Raw genomic sequence first — 21,948 nt, forward strand, 5'->3', positions numbered from 1 at the left:
CTCCCAGCGCCTGCGTAAATGGGTGAGCTGAGGAAAACTGCATGCAGGCCAAAAGAAAGAAAATGACAGCTGTTTGCCCCTGTTATTTCCAGGGCCATAGTAAGAGCTGCCTGTGTTGTTTTAACTTTTGGCTGGTTTTCCTGGAAGCTGCTCTCTTGCCCCTGGAGAGAACTGCAACTGCAAAAATGAAGCAGCAAGCAATTGCAACTTCTGTTCCTAGGCTGTGCCTCTGGCCAGGGTGGCCAGCTTTTAATGCCTTGAAGGCACTGGGATACAGGGGGACAAGCCAGGTGCCCTGAATGCCTGAAGTCTCAAAATTTATTCATAGTGGTACAGATGACGTTTCCTTTAGGGCTTGCAGTCTGGACTGACTCCTGCACCTGTGGTTTTGCTGACCACAGAAGCGTTAAGTACAGTTTTGCAGGTGCAAAGAATTGTGAACGTATTCAAAAATACACAGCCATGTGCACAGCAGGTGTAAGCAGGTAAGAAAACAAGCTAAACATTCACCTGTGCTCCCTTTATCTTTGTACACGTGCACCGACACTTGCTCTGCAAACAGAAAGGGAAGTGCAGGTCCTTCCTGTAGGGTGAAGCCCATCTTGTCTTGTCTTGCATTTTTGAAAGGATTTTAAAATGGAGTTGCTCTGATAGAAGAAAGCTGAAGAAGGCAATTTCTGTTGGTTCTTCTTTTCTAACATTTGTTGGCCCGTTTGTTTGTTTCTGCCCAAGCAAGATAGCACTGCTCTGCTCCTCCTCCTTCTACCTTCTCACCAGCCATTTCCCCCTCCTTTGAGCTGATCCTGTAGCAAAGTGACTCAATCGTGCTATTTGTGGCACAACAGTCATTTTTCTTTCCAGCAGTCTCTGATGTCAGAGAGCGGGGAGGATGACACCCTGGCAGCCCCGGCTCCAGTGAGCATTCAGGCAGGATCAGGCTCAAACCCCAGAGCAGACCACAAGGTCCAAGTTAGCTCACGTGGAAGTCAGTGGGTATTTTGTTTCTGACCTCAGTGAGGACAAGATCAAGCCTCAGATAACTCGTTTCCATGAGTAAATGAAGCCCTTTATTCCACTGCTCTGTTTCATTGTGGAAGCTGTGTGTCAGAAAAGCATATGCTTGTTTTTGATAGAATTAGCGAATTAGTGGATGAAGGGAGAGCAGCAGATGTAATACAGCTACATCTTAGGAAAGCACTCGATACAAAAGCTTACTCCAAAATTAATTCACACTGGGCTAGGATTAAAAGCTGGTTGCCAGGTCTCTGACAAAAGAAATGCATAAACAGCCACGGGCTGTGCTGGGAGGCGATGCGGGGCTGCCACGGGTATTTCCCAGCTCCATTCCCCCAAGCTATCAGATGGCCCAGATCCTGGGGTCTGGAACCCAGATCCTGGGGTCTGGAACTCAGACCCAACCCAAGGAATGCTCCTAGCAACTGAGGTCTGCTGCAGGATGGTGCAAAGCCAGCAGGGTTTTAGGAAGCATGAAGGTGTAGGATTGTGCCTGGGCTCCTCTGGCCCCTCTGTATCTTGCAGGGTTACAAATGTCCATGAAACACAGGCGGTCACCTGGGGCACGCAGCAGGAAAGTGCTAAAACAACATGTTAGGTCTGCAGTATGAAGCAAGGCTTAAGGGAACTACCCACCAAGACAAAGCAGTTTGTTGGTGTCACAGAGAGAGGTAAATAAAAAGTGAGGAGGAGCTGGATAGAACTGGCTGGATTTAATGCATTTTTCCTCCTAATGGCTTTTTGTTAGAAATTGCACTGGCTTCATCCAATTTTAAACAAACAAACAAACAACACAAAAAAAAATTAGGGAAAAATTTTTCATTTACGAAGTGTTTTGGAGTGTGTTGATGTTTCACTCCTGATGTTACACAGAGAATTTTTCACTCGTGTCAATACCCCCCTCGCTGTTTCAAGCTGCTGGTACTGCCACTGCTGGCGTGTGAAGGGAGGACCAACAAACCTTTTCTCTGGACCTCTGGAGACTGTTCAGCCTCTGCTGTAGTATGCAATAAGCTTTACATCATCACACACAGAAGCTACATGTAACGGTAAGATACATGTAAGATATCCATCTCCAGCCTGTGCAGCTTCCATTTGGTAGCGAATGGGTTGCTGACACTCACCAATTGCTGATGTCATCAGTATTTTCCTATCTGTTTTCAGAGGCCTAAAAATAGAAATGAATGTTACGACACTGAAATTCTTGCACGGCAATGCGAAATCGTATTTGAAACCAGCTTAAAAACGTCTTTCAGGGAAATCGTGAAGCTCTTGGATTGCTTTCCAATTGAGGGAAAAACAGAATTCCAGCAAAACAGGAGCTTTGGGGGGCTGGAGCTGCAGGTCTGCTCTTGCTGGGACAGTGGGCAGCAGCGCAGAGCCGAGCGGACAGTGTGCAGGACACAGCACCGGGCTTGGCGAGGAGCCTGGGAGATGTGAACTGAGCAACTGAGAGCTGCAGAGGAATTTGATGACACAGACTAAATCCTGCACAGGGAGAATGAGGGATCTCCTCTTGCGAAGGTGGTAGTGGTGGGGTGTGCATGTGTTTTGCTTTGCTTTGCTTTGCCTTTTTTTATAAAGCTGCCCATGAGAGTCATTGCAGTGAGGAGTGCTGGAGCTGAGGCAGCTTGGACACAGGGAGGGCAGACCTCCACTGTCCTCATCAGTGTAAATGCCTGTTCAGGGCTTGAAGCTAAGCGAAGAGAATAATTATACTTCAAAGAGCTCCACATTTGCAGTTTACACCTGAGTGAATCCAGGTACACCTTTTGTGGCAGTGCTTGCTTTATGCTTTCATAGGACTGCATTCCCACCACTCCCAAGGAAGGGCAGCCCTTGTGCCACAGCAAGCTGACCCACTCCTGGCACTGTGCTTGCTGTTGGGCCAGGCAGCACTTACACACTTCTTCCAGCTCATCTTGTGCAGGGGAGCAGCACAGGTGGCCCAGCATCCCCATCTCCTGCACAGGCACCACAGGGCATGCTGCTTCACGGTGCCTCTGAGCCTGCTCTCTCTGCTGCCCGTGGTTTGGGTTCCACTGCAGCTCACTCTAGGGTCTTCTTCAGAGCTCCCATCACCAGCTTTTGACCAGGGCCCAACACTGTCTGCATTGCATTCTTCATATTCCAGCCTGGGTTTTTTTGGTTCTTCAGTTGGCAGAAAGGGTCCTTCTGCTCACATTGCACTTGAAGATTGCTGTTTGCAGCCATCTCCTTGCTCTCTCCATAGGGTGGTTCCCTGTCAAGCAGGGGCTTGGCAGATTATAACTAAGGAGCTCTTTTGCTGCGCTGAGACTACTGAGCAATTTTCTCTCAGACCATGTCCTGGTTTCTGCTGGGATTGAGTTGGTTTTGGAGCCAGGAGTTGGACTTGATGATCCCTACGGGTCCCTTGCAACTCAGAATATTCTGTGATTCAGTGATTCTACAGTGTCTGCTATGGTGCTGTGTTTGGGAGTGGGAGAAGGGCTCATTCCGTGGGTGAAGTATTAGTTTAGAAGAGTTTTTTTCCTCTCCATCTAATCAGAGCGCAGCGCATGGTGTTATTTATCAAAGGAAACCTATGCAAGCACAGATGCTTTTGGAAACAGAGTGACCTTAGCAGGATTGTGCCAAGGCTTATGGATTTGGTTTTAGGCACACAGACACCAGAGTAAAATATTCCATATCCTTGCCTCACTCTTGGTTCTAACATGACCTCTGGGAGTCTGCAAAGATCAGACCGTGTTAAAAGAATGGCAAAATTCACCATGGGTTTATAAATCCCTCCAGGCCCTTCGAAGTTTGTGCTTACTGCCAGGCAGAAGGTGACATTTGCCAGCATGATTTTATGACTGACTTTGAGAATGTGCAGAGTGAAAATTTGATTTCAATTTTTCTCCCTCAGCAAAACAGCAATTTTGCTTTTCTCTCCTCTTAGTCACTGAAATTCCTATACAAGTCTAACTTGCCCCATGGGGGCTCTGCACAGGTCCTACAAAACTTGAGTGGCTTCCACACCTTCTCATTGCTACTAATTAGCTGTGGGGGTCTGTATTGCTTGCAGACAGAAACATCTTCAACTTCTCTGACAATCTGAAATCCAGAAAGTTGCAATCAGCAACTTAAAAACTGGACAGGGGCGCCAGACAGGGGTAATCCACTTTGTCAGATTGTTTTCTGGGTTTGGTCTGTGTCCACAAGAAGTCTCTTGGACTTTTCCCAGTTAGAGCCCAGTAGAGGCTGGTGCCTGTTCTCTTTCTTCTGCATGCACTCAGACCCTTTCTCTGGAAGGCAAGAAGTGAAGTGTAGGCATAGGCTGTTCCATTTTGCTTGACACTAGCCCTAGAAACCAGTCCCAAGCAAGTTTAGTTTCATGGTGTACACATAGACATGATGTATAGAGTTTATTTTGTAAGGATGAGCTTGGGGGAACAGGACCCTGCTTGCTTCAGGAACACCTCAAATGTGAGAATCTTCCCCTTTCTCCTTCCCAGTCCTCCTTTCAGAGCCTGGACCTGCTCATTTTGAAACCAGGTGGTATTTTGGGGAAGTCGTTTTTTGCCCTTTACACTTGTAGCTTATGAATTTGGTCCTCTCACACTCTGGAGGTGACCTGGAGGATGGGCTGGTGGCCTTCAGAGTTTGGTACGGGGAAATGAGGCTCAGGCAGAAGCTGGAGGGGCAGATAATTTGGGGACAAGCAGTGGGATAAGAAGGAGATGGAGGAGAGACTGTCAACCTTGGTAGGTTTTAGTAGCAGGTCAGAGCTCTATGCTGTCTGTGAACTTATATAATCATTCTAAATAAGACAGAAGAAGCCATTAATAAGTAAACAGTGATGAGGAGGATCAGAGAGGGAATGAAATGTCTGATGGTGTTCAAGTTGGAGAATTTGTGGAGGATGGATGATAAGCAGAAGACTGAGCGCTCCCTTTGAGCTGCAGCAGTGGTGGGACACTCCTGTGCTCATGTCACAGGGCAGGCAGTGGTGGAGCACGGTGAGGCTGCACTGCCCTTTCTGTGCCGGAATCTGCTTTGTCAGTACAAACTCCAGGTGGGCATCGCTTCCTCATCATAACAAATGGAGACCTAGCACTTGCCTGGTGTGACTTTGAGCTTTTGGCTGCTCTTCTTGAAATGATCCATTCCTCCCCTGGGGCAAAAGGATGCTCTCCAGAGTGAGGTATCTGTGCTACCTCAGCTTCTGCTTGGATCTGCTGGTGCTAGCAGAGAAGGGGGATGTCCGTCAACCCACAGCCTGCCAGGGCTGCTCGACATCTCATGAATGCATGTCCCTTTCTTTCTTTTTACTTTTCCTTTTCTGTGGTGTACAGTAGTTTCTCTGTCACAGCTCTGTCTCCCCCCAGATGAACTATGTCTGCCTGCCAGCTGTGCAGCGCAGGAGCAGGGCAGCAAGGACTAGATAGCACAGCTGCCCACAGACCTGAGGAGCAATGACTAGAGCAAGGGCACAGGCACATCTTCTTTGTGGGGAGGGAGGTGAGAAGGTGGTGGTGTAAGGGAGCTGACTTGGAGGCAGACAGAGGGGGCAGAGATGGGAGGAGGAGGTGAGTGGTCTGGCCAGGCTCAGCCGCTTTGTTGAGCACATCATGTGAAGAGCAGGCGAGCTGCTCCCCTCCGATGGGCAGTGTCGCTGTGAATCGCCATCAAAGCAGATGAGATTTCACACCACACAAATTTTTGAATTTAAAAGGGGATGGGGGGGGGGGTAGAGAAGCAAGAGAGGAGGAGCGGGAGAGAGGGAGAGAGAAGACACAGCCTGGCTGGGTGCCAGCGCCTTGTGCCAGTGCCATGGGGAAGGTGGCATCGTTCCCCAGCGTCCCCTGCAGCCCCGCGCTCAATGCTCCCTTCCTCTTTGGTTGTGTCTCTGTAGTGAATGCACTCTAAAGCAGTGTGCAGAGCAATAGCTTGGTCTCTGTCTCCTCATCTCTACTCTTCTGCTTTTTCTTTTAACCTCTAATTCTTTTCCAGCTCCCTATCCCCAGGCTCCTTTGCCCCTTACTTCCTCTGAGCCCTCTTCGCTGCTCCCTTACCCTAGTAGTCTTCTGTCCTGCACTACTTGCTCTCCCATCTCTCATCTCCACTTGAGTTGCCCTCATCACCACTCCTGCCATCATCACTCTTCTGTCCTCTCCTCACTTTCCCACCTTTTAATCTCCCCTCTCCTTTATTGCCCACTGACTCTGGGGAGACACCCAGAACTGGGAACACCCACTGGCTTCCCTTGGCCAGTTCTCTCCATGCTATCTCCTGTGGCACATATTTTTTCACAGCAGCTATCAAAGTAATTTGTTTAAAATCATGAAAGCATGAGGCAGAGACTGATAGTGTGGCCTTCAAGAACAGACAGGAAATGCACAGTGACCCCACAAGGTCACTGGGATGCCTGAGTTTTACTCCTGTTCCCCTTTGGCTATGAGGGGTGGAAAGCTTCTCATCCCTTTGCCAGGTCCAACCCTCCTTTGTTACACACCCACCTAAGGAGGTGCAAAAACCCCTTGGTGGCTCCCTCTAGAAGTGAGTGAATGGTGGGGTCAGGGAGAAAGGCCACAGGTGGGCGTTCTGCCAATGGTGGTGAGTGCTGAGTACAGCAATGGCAAGTAGGTGTGCTATAGTAGTGCACTTTGGAACAGAGTCGTGATGCTGTGGGTCACCCGCGGTCTCCAAGTAGGACGTGGCAAAGTACTATTGTTGTCCAGGATATTTTTTTATGTCTAAAGACAAAATAATGAAACATAGCATCACAGAATCATGAAGGTTGGAAAAGACCACAAAGATAATCTCGTCCAACCACTGACCTATCACCACTGTATCCACTAACCATGTCCCTCAGTGCCACACTGACCCTTTTTTTGAGCACCTACCTCCAGGGATAGTGATTCTACCACTTCCCTTGGCAGCTTGTTCCAATGCTGTACCAACACTTCGATGTTATATTATTCTAGATCCTGAAAAGGTTTATCAAGTTATAGGAAGCCCCAAGCTAGAGCCTGATGCCCAACACCAGCTGTCCCCCGAATCTAATAATGCTGCAGGAGCCCACATCCAGGGGTCCCTCTTGGTGCTTGCTGGGAGCACCTCACCATGGGTGCAGCACTACGGTGCAAATGCTCCAGACAAGCAGGTGGTTACAGCCCAGTGTCACTGCTACACCTGCTCTGAAAAAAAAACCAAAAAAAAAAAGATCCGTATGCTGCCTAATCTCTGTTCTCACGTGTCCCAGTTGTGTTATGGGACAGGTCACTGGGAGTTTGGGACCTTGAGCCCACTGGTTTATCTCTGGAAGATGCTGAGCTGCAGAGGTTGCCCAGCCTTTACTTCGAATAAAAGAAAAATTGTTATCTCATTTTTGAGGACTAATGTCCTCTTTTTCTCATTTTTCTCCTTTTTGTCCTGTCTGTCCTGAAGTTCTCTTCTTTTGAATCTACAGGGCTAAATTCTACCCTGATGTAAATCTCTGCTGATGTAAATTGGTGTGATCTTGCAAAAATCATTGGAGTGGCTCTGGATTTATGCTGGCTGTTAGTGCTAGCAGGGTTTGGCGCATGGCATGCAGTGGCCATAGCTCACTGTGTCGTGCTCTGCATTTCCAACCAGCACTGCAGGTGACAAGCAAATCCTGCTGAGAGGCGAGCGGGTCCCTCTCGAAGCAGAAGAGGCTTCCCTTGGATGTCCTTCGTGTGGCCAAGTGAGCCAGCTGGGCCGCAATTTGAGGATGGACACTATGGAAAGGTTTTAGCCTGCGGGGTCGCACAAATGGGGTGGAAAATTTTCATTTAATACGTGCTTTTTTTTTTTTTTTGGCTTTTTTTTTTGCATCTCACACGTTAGGGAAAATTGGAAAGCGCGTTTGTAGCTGCTATTTCCCACGGGTGCAGTATAATATATACAGTATATGCTGTGTGCGGCACAGGGGGATGAGTCATACCCATTTGTGACTCTTTGGTCTCAGTGCCCGGCCAGGATGGACTCCTCAGGGAGCTCTCCTGACAAGGTGCACTCCCCAGGTATGCTCTGGGAGCACTCCACACCACAGTCCCCCCATCACAGTGCCCCCCACCCTGCTCTGGGTTGGGGTGGGACAGGCACTGCGTTCCCATTCATCCACCCAGAGGGGCCAAACGCAGTGGCTGCAAAAGCCACACGCGCGGACCCAAAGCCGCAGTGATCATCTGTAAGCGACTCCTGTCCTGTCATCCTTCCTCCCCTCCGTGCTTTCTCCTCCACCTCAACTGCATTACAGATAAAAGGGTTAAGAGCTCACTTGGGCCCCCTGCTCTGAGAGAGGGCAGTTGCAGTGTTGTATCTAGACCCAGCGAGGATATATATAAATTCCCTTCGTCTCTCCGGATCTATTTATAGCACGGCAGGCAGTGGCAAAGGCTCTCCTCAAGGCTTCATCTCCTACAAACAGTCTTCACAGACAGCAGAGAGATAAATTTAGCACACGAGATTTCTTAAAGAGCCAGCAGCTCTGCGGGGCCACGCGCCTGCCTTGCTCAGCCCCCACCCTTGTGCCCCCAGGACTGCGCTGTCCCACGGGTGCCTGCACCCACTTTCCCCCCCTCTGCCCCCTCTGGTTTTCTGTCCAGATTCACCCACACACCCCCTTTCTGCTCTCTTTTTTCTTTCATTGATGCATTTTCCTTTTTGCTTCTTCTTTTTTTTTTTTTTTTTTTTTTTTTTTTTTTGCTGGTTCACCATCTCATCCTATGTGCTTTCTTGTCTTTTTTTTTTTTTCTTTTTTCCCCCCTCTTTTCTCTCTCTCCCCATCCACAGGGCTCAGAAGATAAAGCTTTCTCGTTAACAGTTCACTGGTTATGCCTACATAGTAAAAAATGTGTAGCTTGATTAATGCCTTCCAGATGGTTAATTGAAAAAAGAAGGGGGGGGGGGAATGCACCAATCTCTCCCCCCTTTTCAGTACTCTGCACACATACACTGCACAGGAAGACAACTGCATTAACGGGTGAGGGGAGCAATAAATTTGAGAAATGGGGGCAGCCTGCTAAATTCTGGGCTGGCAGTTAGCAGCTGAATTGCTCTCTCCCTGCTTTGTGCCTGCACCCGACCTGCCCCACTGCAAAATGCCCCAACCCCGAAAGCAATGCTCCTTTGTGTGCACCGTGTAACACAGATGCACCCACACGCATGAAAACCTTCCATAGGTACTGCATGGCACTGACACCCCAAAAACAACCCCTGCCCATTTTCTCTCCCTACATTTATTTTCCTAGGGGATGCACACATGTACACACGTGTCAGGTGAATCTTGACCATGGAATCACTTGCACAGGAGTGAATCTGTTAGTGGAGTCACCAGCACACAGTGCAGGAGAAGGAGGGCAGTGAGTGTGATGGAGGGGCACCGATGGGTGGGGGCTGCAGTGCGGTTCTTGGGGCAATTTGGGAAGGAAGAGGCCACTGCAGGACAATATGATCAATGCTTTTCTGTTCTATGGACACTTGCCCTCAGCCTCTCTTTCACAATCTGACATCTCTCTCCTCTCATAGCTCTGCCTACTCCCAGTTTCTTTGTCTTTCTCCTGGAGAGACAGGGGAAGAACACCAATCCCTCCCCACCCTGCTAATAGAGATGCTGCCTTGCTGACGTTAGTCACGGAGGGTGTAAGCCATGCAGTTGAGGGTGAGCTGCATCCAGCCCCTTGCACACCTCCCTCTGCCCTCCCACCGTGGCTCTCTCTGGTTTCCAGGGAAACAGCGGCCCCAAATGCTGCCCGACTTTCACATCTGCCTTTCATTTCTCCTTTTTAAAAAATAATCATTATTGTAATTTTTTCTTTCTCTCATCTTCTTTCAGGATCACCACCACGGCTGCCTGCATGATGGACCTACGGAGGTACCCCCTGGACCAGCAGAACTGCACATTGGAGATTGAGAGCTGTGCGTATGCCATGCAATGCTGACCCAAACAAGCCACCCCTCCCACCCCTAGGCTGCCTCCCAGAGCTTTTAAGGCCACCCATTCCCAAGGATGCCCCTTTGGGCAGGACTGGGCTCCCTCATCCAAACTCCATCCCCAGGGTAAAATGCTCAGGAAAATGGAGCCCCGGCAGCAGGCTAGGCACATAAAATTACTCTCACTTTTGGGAGGATGGAGAAGGCTATCTCAGCCCTCAGATAGCCCTGGGAAGGTGCCCTCAGTGTTGGCTAAGCCTGTTTTTTGCAGGAGGTGGGAGCAGAGCCCACATCTCCTCCCCACCTGGATTTTCCTTGGACTCCCATGAAAAGCCTTCCTGATCATTCTGGCCAAGGGAGGTCCGGCACTCCCTCATAAAAATGCACTGCAGTATCCCCACAGGAGCGGTCCAGAGCAGCAGATCTCACAGTAATGATGATGCAGCTTCAGTGGTGATTATCAGAGAATTGCTTTTTTCATAAAAGAGGTCCCATGGCATCAGCAGTCGGCAGGCACGGCGCTGCCTCCCCAGCCTCTCCTCTGCCAGGCAGCCCTGGTCCCGCTCGGAATGTGCAGCGATAGCAGCTCTTGGCGTGGCGGGTAATGGGATGTAAATGAGGTCCTCCTGGATGCACTAATGGCATGTCATTTTTGGCACTCCTTCGTATTTTGAGAATAGTTTACAGTACAACCAAGAAAACAGAAGGCAGAGGATTACCCACAGTTCCCCACGTTGCGATTTTGTTCTTAATGGGACATGTCAAGCCAATTTGTTAGTTGAAGTTACGTTTCCTTACAGTATTTCTAAGACCAACGCCGAGATGAAGAGAGTCGTGGTTTCCTTGCTAAGAGCCTTTGTCTCTCACACTCACGCACACTGGAAATCTGCAGGGTTCCGTTTTGTTTTGTTTCCACATCCACACAACTTTGAAACAACGCTCCTCTCATGCCTGGCTTAAAAATAACAAAAAACAAAAAAAAACCAGAATGAACACAAACAGAAAACCCCACGAAAATAACCTTTTTGTGGTGCAGGAGTGCTGGGTTTGTAGAACCATGGAATCATAAGGGTTGGAAAAAATCTCTAAGATCTCTAGTCTAATCATCCACCTTCCACCAATACTGCCCACTAACTGCATCCCTCAGTGCCACATCTCCACAGTTCTTGAGCTCCTGCAGAGATGGTGACTCCAGCACCTCCCTGGCAGCCTGTGCCGTGCCTCACCTCTCTTTCTGAGAAGAAAGCAGCAGTGTGAAGCTGGGGTCTCCTTCCCATAGCAGCGTGTTGAACTTACCTGCAGGGGATAAGCCCATGCTAACACTGCCTGTTGATCCAAGCCCCTGCCCCCAAACCAGCCCTCATTCCATGACACCCCTCCTGACTGTGTGCACTCAACAAAAAAATGATGAAGCTGGCAGCAACCAGGCCATTCATCTGGCATCTTAAGATGCTGTATCAATACTTCATGATATTTCAGATTGAAATGACTTTCTGAAAGTTGTTTTGCTTTTTAAAATTAAAGCGGAAACTTGGTTTTCTTTTCTAAAGCTGCAAATCAAAGTGGAACATTTATTTTTAGACTGAGTAACCTTTCCCTTTAGAACCACTTTAAAAAAAAATGGATTCTTGAAAAACATGTTTGATTTCATATTGAATAATAACATTAGAAAAAAAGATTGGCCCCCAGTATCAGCAGGTCATAGGATGAATGGGATGGAGCTAGTTAACTGCGAGAGCTCCTAAACTTAGATACTGTAACTTGACATTTTCATTGCTGATCAGGAAGTGAATTTGAAGTAACTGCTGTTAAATTTGTGGATGATGAAGATAGCAGTCTGCGTGGCCTGCTTGCTGCACATTTGAATACATCTCAATTTGAATACATCCATCCTGAGTACATCTGAATACAGCTAAATGTGGAGGTCTGTGACTGGGTGCAGTAGCCAGGCTGCCAGATTGAGGGATGGGACCTGCATGAGCCCAGACCGGGGGAAACGATGGAGGGATCACAGCCCCGAGATCGCTGCTGGAGGCTCTGTAGCAAGGCTGTGGCACAATTGGCTGGAGCAAGCCTTGGTTATATAAACCAGGAGAGCAGTGACTCAGAGCAGGGAATCAATTGGCCTCTGCATGTGTTGCTGGTGAGACTGGGAAAGGGGCTCTTTCTAATTTTGGTTTCCATAATTTAGAAAGGAAGTTGAGAAATCAAAAGAGGTTGAGAAAAAGATGCTAAAAAGCATTCAAGGGCTGGAGCAGATGTTTTGCAGTTAGAAACTGAAATAGCTCAGCCTGCTTTGTTTACTGCAAGGAGGTGGAGAGGTGAGTTGTTTACAGACTGGGCACACCTCTGCATAGGGCGGGAAGGGCTCCGTAACCTCGTTGAAATACACACAGTGGCCACTGGTGTCTGAAGGTCTGAGCCTGATGGATTCAAACATAAGCTCACACACACTGTTAGCTGTGAGACCCTGAGCCACAGGAACCAGCTACTGGGAGCAATGCTTTCCATGCTTGGTGTCAGTGCCTTGCTCTGGGACAGGTGCACAAAGCTGGGATAATGAGGCACCACAACAACCTGTGCCACCATGGGTGTCTGCAGAGGGTGAGGTGACCTCAGGGTCCTTCTGATTCCCTGAGCTCATGGGTCTGGGTGCTTTACCACAGTCATCCATGGAGCAGACTGGCTGCCACCAGGAAGGAGGTGGAGGCCTGGCTTGGTTGATCTACAGCAAAGCAGATCTGGTATAGCACTTGATAACAGTCTTCCACTTCTTTAGCATCAGTGAATAAGAACAGTAATGACCAAAAGCACAGGACGTGGGCTTGGAGGCTACAGTCCTCAAGTAATGCGGTTTGCAAGGGACCTCAGGGTGTCAATAGTCCAGCCCCCAGCTCAAAGTAGGCTTGGCCATGAGATCGGAACAGGTTGCTCAGGACTTTGGCCACCCAGGAGCTGCAGCTCACACTGTCCTCAAAAGCTCAGCTGTGAGCAGAGGGAATCCTTGGCCCTGAGGCCAATTTGAATAATTCCTTCTCCTCTATGGTGCATCCAACATCACTTCATTCTCATCTTGTCACTAATGAACTGGTGCTGGCCTCAGTGGCAGCTCTGTGTAGCAGATGTTGACCTTGCTGGGTGTTGCTAGCTAACCACCTCTGCTGCCAGGGCTTGTGGCTGAGGCTGACTGTCGTAATGCAGTGCAGGTTGTAAATACAGGCTTTCTTGGGGGCACAGGTGAAGATCATGCTCTGAACAAAGCTTTGCGCTGCTGTACCAAAGCGTGTACATATCACAGTTCTTTTCTGAGCACAGAGGTGTTCCCATGCAGCTCTACACTTCTCTTAGAATAAGAAATATCTTGAAACAATTATGGTGCTGCAAAACTGACCTTGGCACAAGCAGCACTGAATTACAAGTGGAGATCAATCCTTGTACACAAGTGCAATGGGCAGGGTTGTGATCATCACACTGATGTGAGAGGAGCTGCATGTTCTCGTCACTCAGGCCTTGCTCCAAATGAGGCTGAAGCACCTGGGATATAGCTGGGATATAGCTTCTCAGTACCTACAGCCTGTGCAGCCCTGCCTGCCTTGTACTGTTTGGGGTTGAAAAGCTTAAGGCTATGCCCTCAGCTCAGTTGACCTCTGAACAAATCCATTACTGTGAAAAATAAGGAATGAGCATTTGTCACCAGCTGGATTTCGCCTACTTTCTTCTTCCCTCAGTGCTCTTTCCAGCTAGAGCTTGGCAAAAGCAGTCCCCTGTCTCAGAGGCTCTGTGTGCTTCCAAATTGTGACTGAGGGTATTTAAAAGAGAGAGATGTACTGATGCTCACATTTCTTCTCAAAATTGTTGTAAATCTTTTTCTCTCTGTGAATCTTTAATACTTGGAGGCTCTGTTTACCTGGTCTCATCAGAATGTATTGTGATCTCCCCCTTCTGGTAAAAGGAGGCAGCTTTTAAAAAGCAAAATGCAGTGTTTTGTGATAGCAGCTTCCGATGCACAACTCCCTGTCATGTTAGCCATGGAGATTATGCAGCACGAGTCAAGACATGATGGACCACATCTCACCTTTTTTTCCTGAATCCTAGCCAGAAGGGGGAGTTCTGACCAATTTTTTCCTCTCCTGGGGAGCGTACTGCCCAGCTCAGCTGAAGCAAATGACGTCAGCCAGGAGGGGCTGTGCTTGCTGTCTGGTGGTGTGGGCTTTCTTTCATATCTTCTTCCAAATCACCTTAGAGAAAATGGGGGAGTCATTTGATGCAGCTTGTCAGCTCAGTTCTCTCTCTGTGCTTTTCCACCTCTGCAGATGGTTACACAGTTGATGACATTGTCTTCTTCTGGCAAGGAAATGATTCTGCTGTCACAGGGATGGAGGTGCTAGAACTGCCCCAGTTCACCATTATCGAGCAGAGACTGGTCAGCAGGGAAGTGGTCTTCACCACCGGTGAGTCTCTGCCCAAGAGATGTGATGGAATTCATAAATCTTCTGTTGATCCAGGTCAATGGGGTTTCTCATCTGATTTAGATTCTGAGGTATTAAATTAGGTTCTAGGCTTCAGGCCCTATTCATTTGAAAAAGAGCTGTCTTCTCTACCCACCAAATTTGATTCTTCAAAGACTTGTGGAATCATTTTTATTCCAGTTGTTTTCATTTCTTAGTTGAAACACCAGCTAAATCCAAAACAGAACCTCCTTAGAAGGTTCTCAGCCTTTATCTTGTGTTTATGTGGTTTAAAACTGGCTCTCAAGGTCAATGTAGGTGCAACTGTAAGAAGCAGAATATTTCTCTTGAACAATAAGTGGTCTATGGCCCATCTGCACAGTGCAATAACAGGATCTGAAGAGAACACCTTGGACAATTCAGGGTTTGGATTTTGGTTGCTGACTTCATTTTGAAATGGTATGGAGTTCACTGCCTAAGTGAAGTGCCACACACGTTAACTTGGATGATTTCTGAAATGCTGTGAAGTAACAACAAGAACAGTCTGTCCATGGCAGTGGCAGATGGGGATGTTGCTACAGTGGTACCTCACTGGACATGCCAGGAGCAGGGTCCCATTGCATCAGTAATCTAAACATCAACAAGAAGCCATGTTCCTTCCAAAAGAACTTTGCAATCTGGATGGACATGGATATGGATAAAGATACGACCTTAAAAAAAATGATTGGTGAATGAAAACATTCAAACTGCATACATGATACACAGTGCTGAGAAAATACAACCTCCTTTTCCCAGTCTTCCTCCCTGATCATTACAGACTGTTGTTCTCTTCTTAGCTTAGTTGCCAACTCACAACTACACTCATATTTCAGTCTGTTGTGTTGCTTAGGGAAGGAGGTGAAAAGGAGGAATGGCTTGGACTTTGTTTCACAGTAACGAGAGGGTTGCTGCCTCGTCCTGTCAAAATACCATGCTCCAGTAGAAGATTTGTAAAAGTACTTCTTGTCACTATCCTCATTAGATTTCCTAAAAGATTAGGAGGAACTTGAACAAGAAAAAAGATCTACAGATTAACCAATGGTACTCTATTTGTGTATGAATTTGCCCAGTCTGATCATAACCCAGTTTTAGAAAGCATGGGAAAAATACTATTTATATCTTCATTGCTGTTTGGAGGAAAAACTAGCACATGAAACAATGGAAAATGATCTTACTGCATCCAGGTATAGGGTTGAAGTCTCCCATGCAAGCCCGAATCTTACTGGCACATACCATAAAGGCAGTTTCAACAGAGGACTGAACAGACGTTCTCCCATGATGTCTGATACAACACTGTAACTTGCTTAGAGCTCCCTTTTTCCTTAATATTCCTAGCCAATTGAGCAGACTCTAAAGAAATCCTCTTCTCCGATGAGGCTGTAAAATCTAAGGAAAAAAAAAAGAGGAGAGATTCCTCATTATCACTGCCTCTTGAGAACATTTTCCAAATAGAAGCTCCTACTAAAAACATAACTTTGCTTTCCTCTCAGACAAGATTTCCCTTTAATATCTCATTGACAGGCTCATACCTGCGCTTATCTTTGAGCTTCCGAATTAAGAGGAACATTGGTTACTTCATCCTGCAGACTTACATGCCATCTATCCTCATCACCATTCTGTCCTGGGTGTCCTTCTGGATCAATTATGATGCTTCTGCTGCACGAGTGGCACTGGGTAGGTACCTTCTCATTATACACTGAAGAATATGATATCTGAGGGAAATCAAACAGGACAGTTCTAAGAAAATATCTTTTTCTTAATGAGGTAGCATCTAAACAAGACAGATCAAATTTGTCATCCCAAAAGAATGACATTTCCTTGGAGAAGAAACTGCAGGTTTTCAGCCTGAAGGTTTTTTTTGGAAATACTGATGTTTCCCAAGCTTTGGTCTGTATTATTTGAATCTGTAAAAGTTATATTATAGATTTCTGTGGGAAATTTGTTATATACAAAGGTATAAATGGTCACAGCTTCTCAGAAGCATGAGACTATGACATGCTATGAACCCACCAGTTCCCTCACTGCAGTTTGTACTTGTTTTCTTAAGCAGATAAGTCTGGGCATCTCTTGATTAACAGATGTGCTGAGAGCAGGTTAGTTGGATGATAAATACTGAGAGTGGATGGACAAAGAGCAGTAAGAATAGTGAGTGAATGGCAAAAATTGTAAGGAGAGATAAAGAAAGTGGCATTACACAATTTCATGATATTTTAGGCCCAATACAGACACTTTTTTGTGACTGAAGACCTTCATAACCAAGTCAAATGTGGGACAGTAAAGTAAAAGATTTTCTTGAACATATGCGCCCCTAAATAGGGATGTTTTCCTACAAGAGGAAAAAAAGAGATCTTTTAAGCAACAGAAGGGAAGTGGGGGTGGATTGCAGATAAGGATTTTGAAGAAGGAACAGGAGAAAAGTGGGGTGGCTGGCATATCAGATTGGGGCTATGCAACATGATAGGAAGTTCAGAGGAAATAGGAGAGACAAGGAGGGAAGATTTCAGCTGTGGTGGGGAAAAGGCTCTGATAAGGAATGGAGCACAGGTAAAGGTTGGGTTTTACAGAGAAGGCTGGGGGCTTAAATTAGCTTTAGGAGAAGGCAGAGCAGTGGTGGTTTGTACAAACATATAAAAGAAATGATTTGTCTGTGCTTGTTTGGAGAGTCTGGAGCAAGGAAGGGAAAAGAGGAACACAGTAAATTGCAAAGGTAAGTTGCAATGACAAGAGTATTATAAGTGAGAGTAAAAAGAGACCACAATAGACATTGCTAGACATAGTAGATAGAGTAGACTCTCACGGGGAGAGTACAAACAGAAGGGTGGACTTGAGATGCACAGCTGTTGATTTTCAGCTGACATCTGGAGAAAACAGAAGAAAAAACATTGTAGATCAAAACTGGCAGAGCTCTCATCAAGTGATTCCTGACAGCTCTCTAACTTGTTCCTAAGAATCTTCAAAGAAGGAGAATCTGCAGCCTCCTCTAATCACTGTTCCTCTGGATTTGCCTGCTCATACAATCAGAAATCCTTCCTTTTCCTGTGTTCTAAATCTCTGCTGCAATTTGTCTGTCTTTGGTGGACACAGAGAACATTTTATTCCCCCTTAACTTCTACCAGACTTCTGGGTATTCAAAAATTATTGTTGTATCTTCCCTCTGTCTACACTTCTGTCAACTGAAGACTATTAGTTCTCTAAACTAAACGACTAAATGACACTAAAAACAATGAAGTTGATAGGGAAACAGGACAAGCACAACTCCAGGATGCACAGACAGATGTGGGAGAAATCACAGTAGAGGTAGGGCTAAAAAATGAAATTAAAATCATGTAGAATAAGAGAGCTAGAGACAAAGAACTTGGACTGGTATGCTGCCAACAGAGAAGAGGAGGAAAGACATCTGAGGAAAAGGAAATCAGCAAGGTAGTAACAAAAACATGGCAGTTGAGATTGAGAAGAGGGAAAAGAAGACCAGGTCAAGGCAACAGAGTTTCTCCTCCAAAAGAAGTATGAAGCCCAGTTGCAACTTTCTGAAGGACTGCTGAAGAGACAAATCTGTGGCCATTCTGAGAGTTCACAGGCCAGAGGCTAAGAACGAAGGAAAGGAATGAAGCTGAGAGCGTAATCATGATGCACCAAGTAGACCAAGTAGATGGTCAAATAAAGGTTTATTTAAGATGCAGGAAATATGAGTAGACATAAAAAAGGAGAACATGAGAGCCATGAAAGAAGCTCAGATAATTGAAGTAGTGGGTGGTAAAGCTGGTGAGAGAAAGGTAGGAATTGATGGAGTCAAGGAAATAGACAGAAGCCTTGAGGCAGGTAAAAGAAGAGAGAGTCATGAAGTGGGAGTCTCTTATCTCCTTCTCATATTTATGGCATTAGAAAGTCACAGCATATTAGAAATTCATGTCAAGGATATTGAGGCATCCAGTAGTGCACAGGGAATTGTGATGAGTTCATGAAGTAAGAAAGGTGGAGGAGAACATTTGAGAGACTGAAAGCAAAACTGTGTATTTCCTATCACAGTGAGTGAAAGAAGGTTCATCAGGGAGGACTCAGAGAACTGAGATTCACAGAACATTGATCCACACTGTCCTGATGCTATTGAGCTTTTGCATTTTCTCCCACTTTTGATAGCTTGTTTGTTTTCTGCAATGGGCAGTTGACCTTAGAATAATGACAATTTTCTTCCCAGTTTTGCCGCTTCCAGCCCTCCTGATGTTCAGCCCAGATGGGAGAAGGGATGGGAAACCTGAGATTGGCATTTCAGGAAACCACCCCACCTTGATAACAGAACACCTACCCTCTCCTTACAGGGGTCACCACGGTACTCACAATGACTACCATCAACACTCATCTGCGGGAAACTCTCCCTAAGATCCCTTACGTCAAGGCTATTGATGTTTACCTCATGGGCTGCTTTGTCTTTGTGTTCCTGGCACTCCTGGAATATGCTTTTGTCAACTACATATTCTTTGGACGAGGCCCCCGACAGCAGAAGAAACAGAGTGAACGCATCAGCAAGGCCAACAATGAGCGCCATCGTTATGAAGAAAAGAGGGTGAGAGAGCAGGTTTGTTTCCTTCTTTCATTGTGGTAGGAGAATTCAAACTCTCCACTGTTCATTCGATCCTGGATGAGCTGTGGAGCAGCCTATCTCTTCACCACAAGAAACTCCAGTTCCCTTGTCTGATAAACATAGACCTACTGAAGTTTGCAGACAGATGCCGAGAAGGATCTCTTTCCAGTGTTCACTGGGAATTTTTCTCCTTGATCATTTGGTCATTATCCTCAAGCCAGTTTCATCAGGACCACCCTCTTGCAAGGGCAGGTGTATCCCAAGGTACCCTTGTGGCTTTTGGTCCTACTCTGTTGGCACAAATACATTACTCAACTCGCAAGTATGCTGCAAGCACAGGCTCCAGCCTGTGAGCAACCAACATCAATGGATGACTTTTGCAAATGCAGAAGTTCAGGTTCAGAGCCCACTTACAAAAGATCAGTATCGATATACAGAAAGCAGTTCAAAATCATCCCTGGTGGCGTGGCTGTGCAAACAGTGCACAAGACATCCTTGCTATCTTTCTCTCTGTCTCCCCTGTTCTAGGTTGACCCTTATGGTAACATCCTCCTCAGCACTCTGGATATGAACAACGAGCTGCTGGCCACGGACATGATGAGCAGCGTTGGCGACTCTCGAAACTCTGTCATGTCCTTTGAAGGCTCAGGAATTCAGTTCCGCAAGCAGCTGGCCTCCCGGGATGGATTTGGTCACCACCCAACCCTGGACCGCCATGTCCCGCTGACCCACCATGCCGCAGCCCGCAACCGTGCCAACTGCCGTCTCCGTCGGCGGTCATCTAAGCTGAAGCTCAAAATCCCAGACCTAACAGATGTCAGCACCATTGACAAGTGGTCAAGAATCATTTTTCCAATCACCTTTGGATTCTTCAACCTTGTTTACTGGTTGTACTATGTAAATTGATGCCTGCAGCCTCCAAGAGAGATAGGGACAGACACTCAGACAATGACAACACAGGAGTGTTGTGGTCTTTTGGGTTTGGGTTTTACTCTTTACTATCATCATTTATTCCTTTGATTCATTAGATTTACTCTAAGCTTACTCTTCTCTTTTCAGCACATATAGAACCACAGAGTGTTGGGGGGAGGGGGGAAAGGGAAAGAAAGGTATACGGGAGGGGATTTGATTTCAGGGAGGGATGTGTTTGTCTTAATTTTGGTTTCCTGCTGAAGGACTTACACCATTGTGGGAAAAAAATTAAAAAAGAAAAAAAAACGCATAAAAAAAAAAAAGGATAGGAAAAAAAAAGAAAAAGAACAAAAAAAAAAAAAAAAAGAACAAAGTATTAAAAAAGGGGGGAGGGAGACATAAAGAAATTGAGTTAAAAACTGGTGTGGGGGGATAGGTTATCTTTGGCTGTGCTCACTAATGCACTATCCTCACTTCCATTTCACTACTGAATTTCATAATTTCATCTTTCTCCTCTCAGTATTATTATATTTTTTTAATCTTTCTTCTGTCACTGTTCCTAACCCCTTCATTTTTATTCCTTCATGGATTCATGAGATAGTGGGGTTTCATTCTCATGCTATGAGACTTCTCTTTTCTTTTTCTCTCTCCCTCTCTCTTGCTTACAAGCCTAAAAGAATCTTTTAAACCAACAAATAAAAAGAATATTTATTTTGGAAGAGCTGGGAAGGGGGGAGGACAGGGCAACTATTTGGGAGGGAAGGGGCAATATGGGGCATAGGGGGGGTGGGAGGAGGGAGCTTATCAAAAGCAAAGGCACATTTGCAAGTTGCCTTTTTCCACCTTCAGGAGTTTGCAAGCTGTTTTTCCTGTGTGAATGAGTGTGTGCATCTGCGAGTGCGTGTGGATGTGGATGCGTGTGTGCAAGCATGTTTTCTGGGGAAGGGAGCAGGGGAGGGGGGTTTTGTAATGTCTTTTGTAGAAAGAGAACACAGATGACATTTAACTGGCAATGTTCTTGGGGGGGATAGCAGGGTTTTGTTTGCTTATTGCAACTTTGCGAACTTGGAGTCCTAGCTTGTACTAGAGACATGAGGCTGGGGACAATAGATTGTGCAAATACACTTGCTGAGGAGAGAGAGGGTTTTGGGAATCAGCAATGGGATGATGCCACTGTCCACTGCTGGCATCTGATCTAAGCTGGTTTAGTCCTGAAATAGGGCTTGTTCCTAATCATTTCCACTCTGCATCTTTCTTACTGAGTTTTGGGAGAAAAGCAGTTACAGGATTCTGAAAACTCAGCCATTTCCACTCTCTACCTGCTCTTTGTGCCAGACAAGGGACTTCATACTCCAGCCCACCAAATGACCATAGCCTACAGCAAGGTGCAGGAAGGGGAAGAGGTTTTTTAACTCTGTTATATTTCAGGATGAAAATATCCAGAAATGATAACTATTCCCTTTCCTAAGAGCTTCAGAAGCAAATGGTGATCTACCACCCTCTAATATGTTCTGCTTTATATGGCCTTGCTTTGTATCAGTTAAACCATGCAGAGAAGAGCACCTTGTGTCCCTTCCTGCAGAAGATGCAACTAAGGACGCATAGAGTTGTATGGAGCATGATCCCTCTGGAAGACAGTGGTCTTCAAAGACTGGGCACAGTGAAGGTTGCAGTGAAAGTGCTGTGGAAGCCCTTAAGTCTGTAGTAGCTTCCATCTGCAGGCACATGTTACTAAGGTGCAAAAGGCCACTCCTTTTCCAAAGGAGCCAGTGACTTTCAGATAAATCACTGAATTACTGGCCACTTGGGCAATCACTGATGATTGATAATCTCCCTTACAATGTTAACAAAAGCCATGAAAATAATAAATTCACAAGTGCAAAACTTTAACCCTTGGGTCATTCTACCATTCATGGACTAATTATGACATATGACATAACATCTTACCTGATGGAGGTTTTCACATGCCAGCCACACACACACTGCCTTGAATCCAAATACCCCTTTATTTTCCTGCTAGCATCCTCTTCC

General features: G+C 46.4%; 1 protein-coding gene and 1 long non-coding RNA gene across 4 annotated transcripts in view; one reads left to right on the forward strand and one right to left on the reverse strand.

Annotated features, from left to right (window-relative positions):
- LOC128075822 (gamma-aminobutyric acid receptor subunit beta-4) overlaps positions 1–20,240 on the forward strand; it is a 66,906-nt gene extending 46,666 nt beyond the window's left edge. The window contains exons 5-9 of one of the 2 annotated variants that reach the window (XM_052672905.1): positions 9,842–9,924; positions 14,253–14,390; positions 15,948–16,100; positions 18,743–18,999; positions 19,534–20,240. In XM_052672905.1, the coding sequence (XP_052528865.1) occupies positions 9,842–9,924; positions 14,253–14,390; positions 15,948–16,100; positions 18,743–18,999; positions 19,534–19,911 (1,009 nt within the window). In that variant the 3' untranslated portion in view covers positions 19,912–20,240. The remainder of the gene's footprint in view (positions 1–9,841; positions 9,925–14,252; positions 14,391–15,947; positions 16,101–18,742; positions 19,000–19,533) is intronic. The other variant, XM_052672906.1, reaches the window with a different exon arrangement.
- The window catches only part of LOC128075826 (uncharacterized), a 42,284-nt gene that overhangs the window by 9,242 nt on the left and 11,094 nt on the right, over positions 1–21,948 (reverse strand). The window contains exons 2-4 of one of the 2 annotated variants that reach the window (XR_008204126.1): positions 15,956–16,138; positions 15,602–15,812; positions 10,813–10,890 (exon numbers count right to left, since the gene is read on the reverse strand). This is a non-coding gene — a long non-coding RNA (uncharacterized LOC128075826). Of the gene's footprint in view, positions 1–8,673; positions 10,895–15,601; positions 15,813–15,955; positions 16,139–21,948 lie in introns of those variants that run through there. The other variant, XR_008204125.1, reaches the window with a different exon arrangement.

This window comes from Tympanuchus pallidicinctus, unplaced genomic scaffold (assembly GCF_026119805.1).
Source record: "Tympanuchus pallidicinctus isolate F22 unplaced genomic scaffold, pur_lepc_1.0 scaffold13, whole genome shotgun sequence".
NCBI classification, from domain to species: domain Eukaryota; kingdom Metazoa; phylum Chordata; class Aves; order Galliformes; family Phasianidae; genus Tympanuchus; species Tympanuchus pallidicinctus.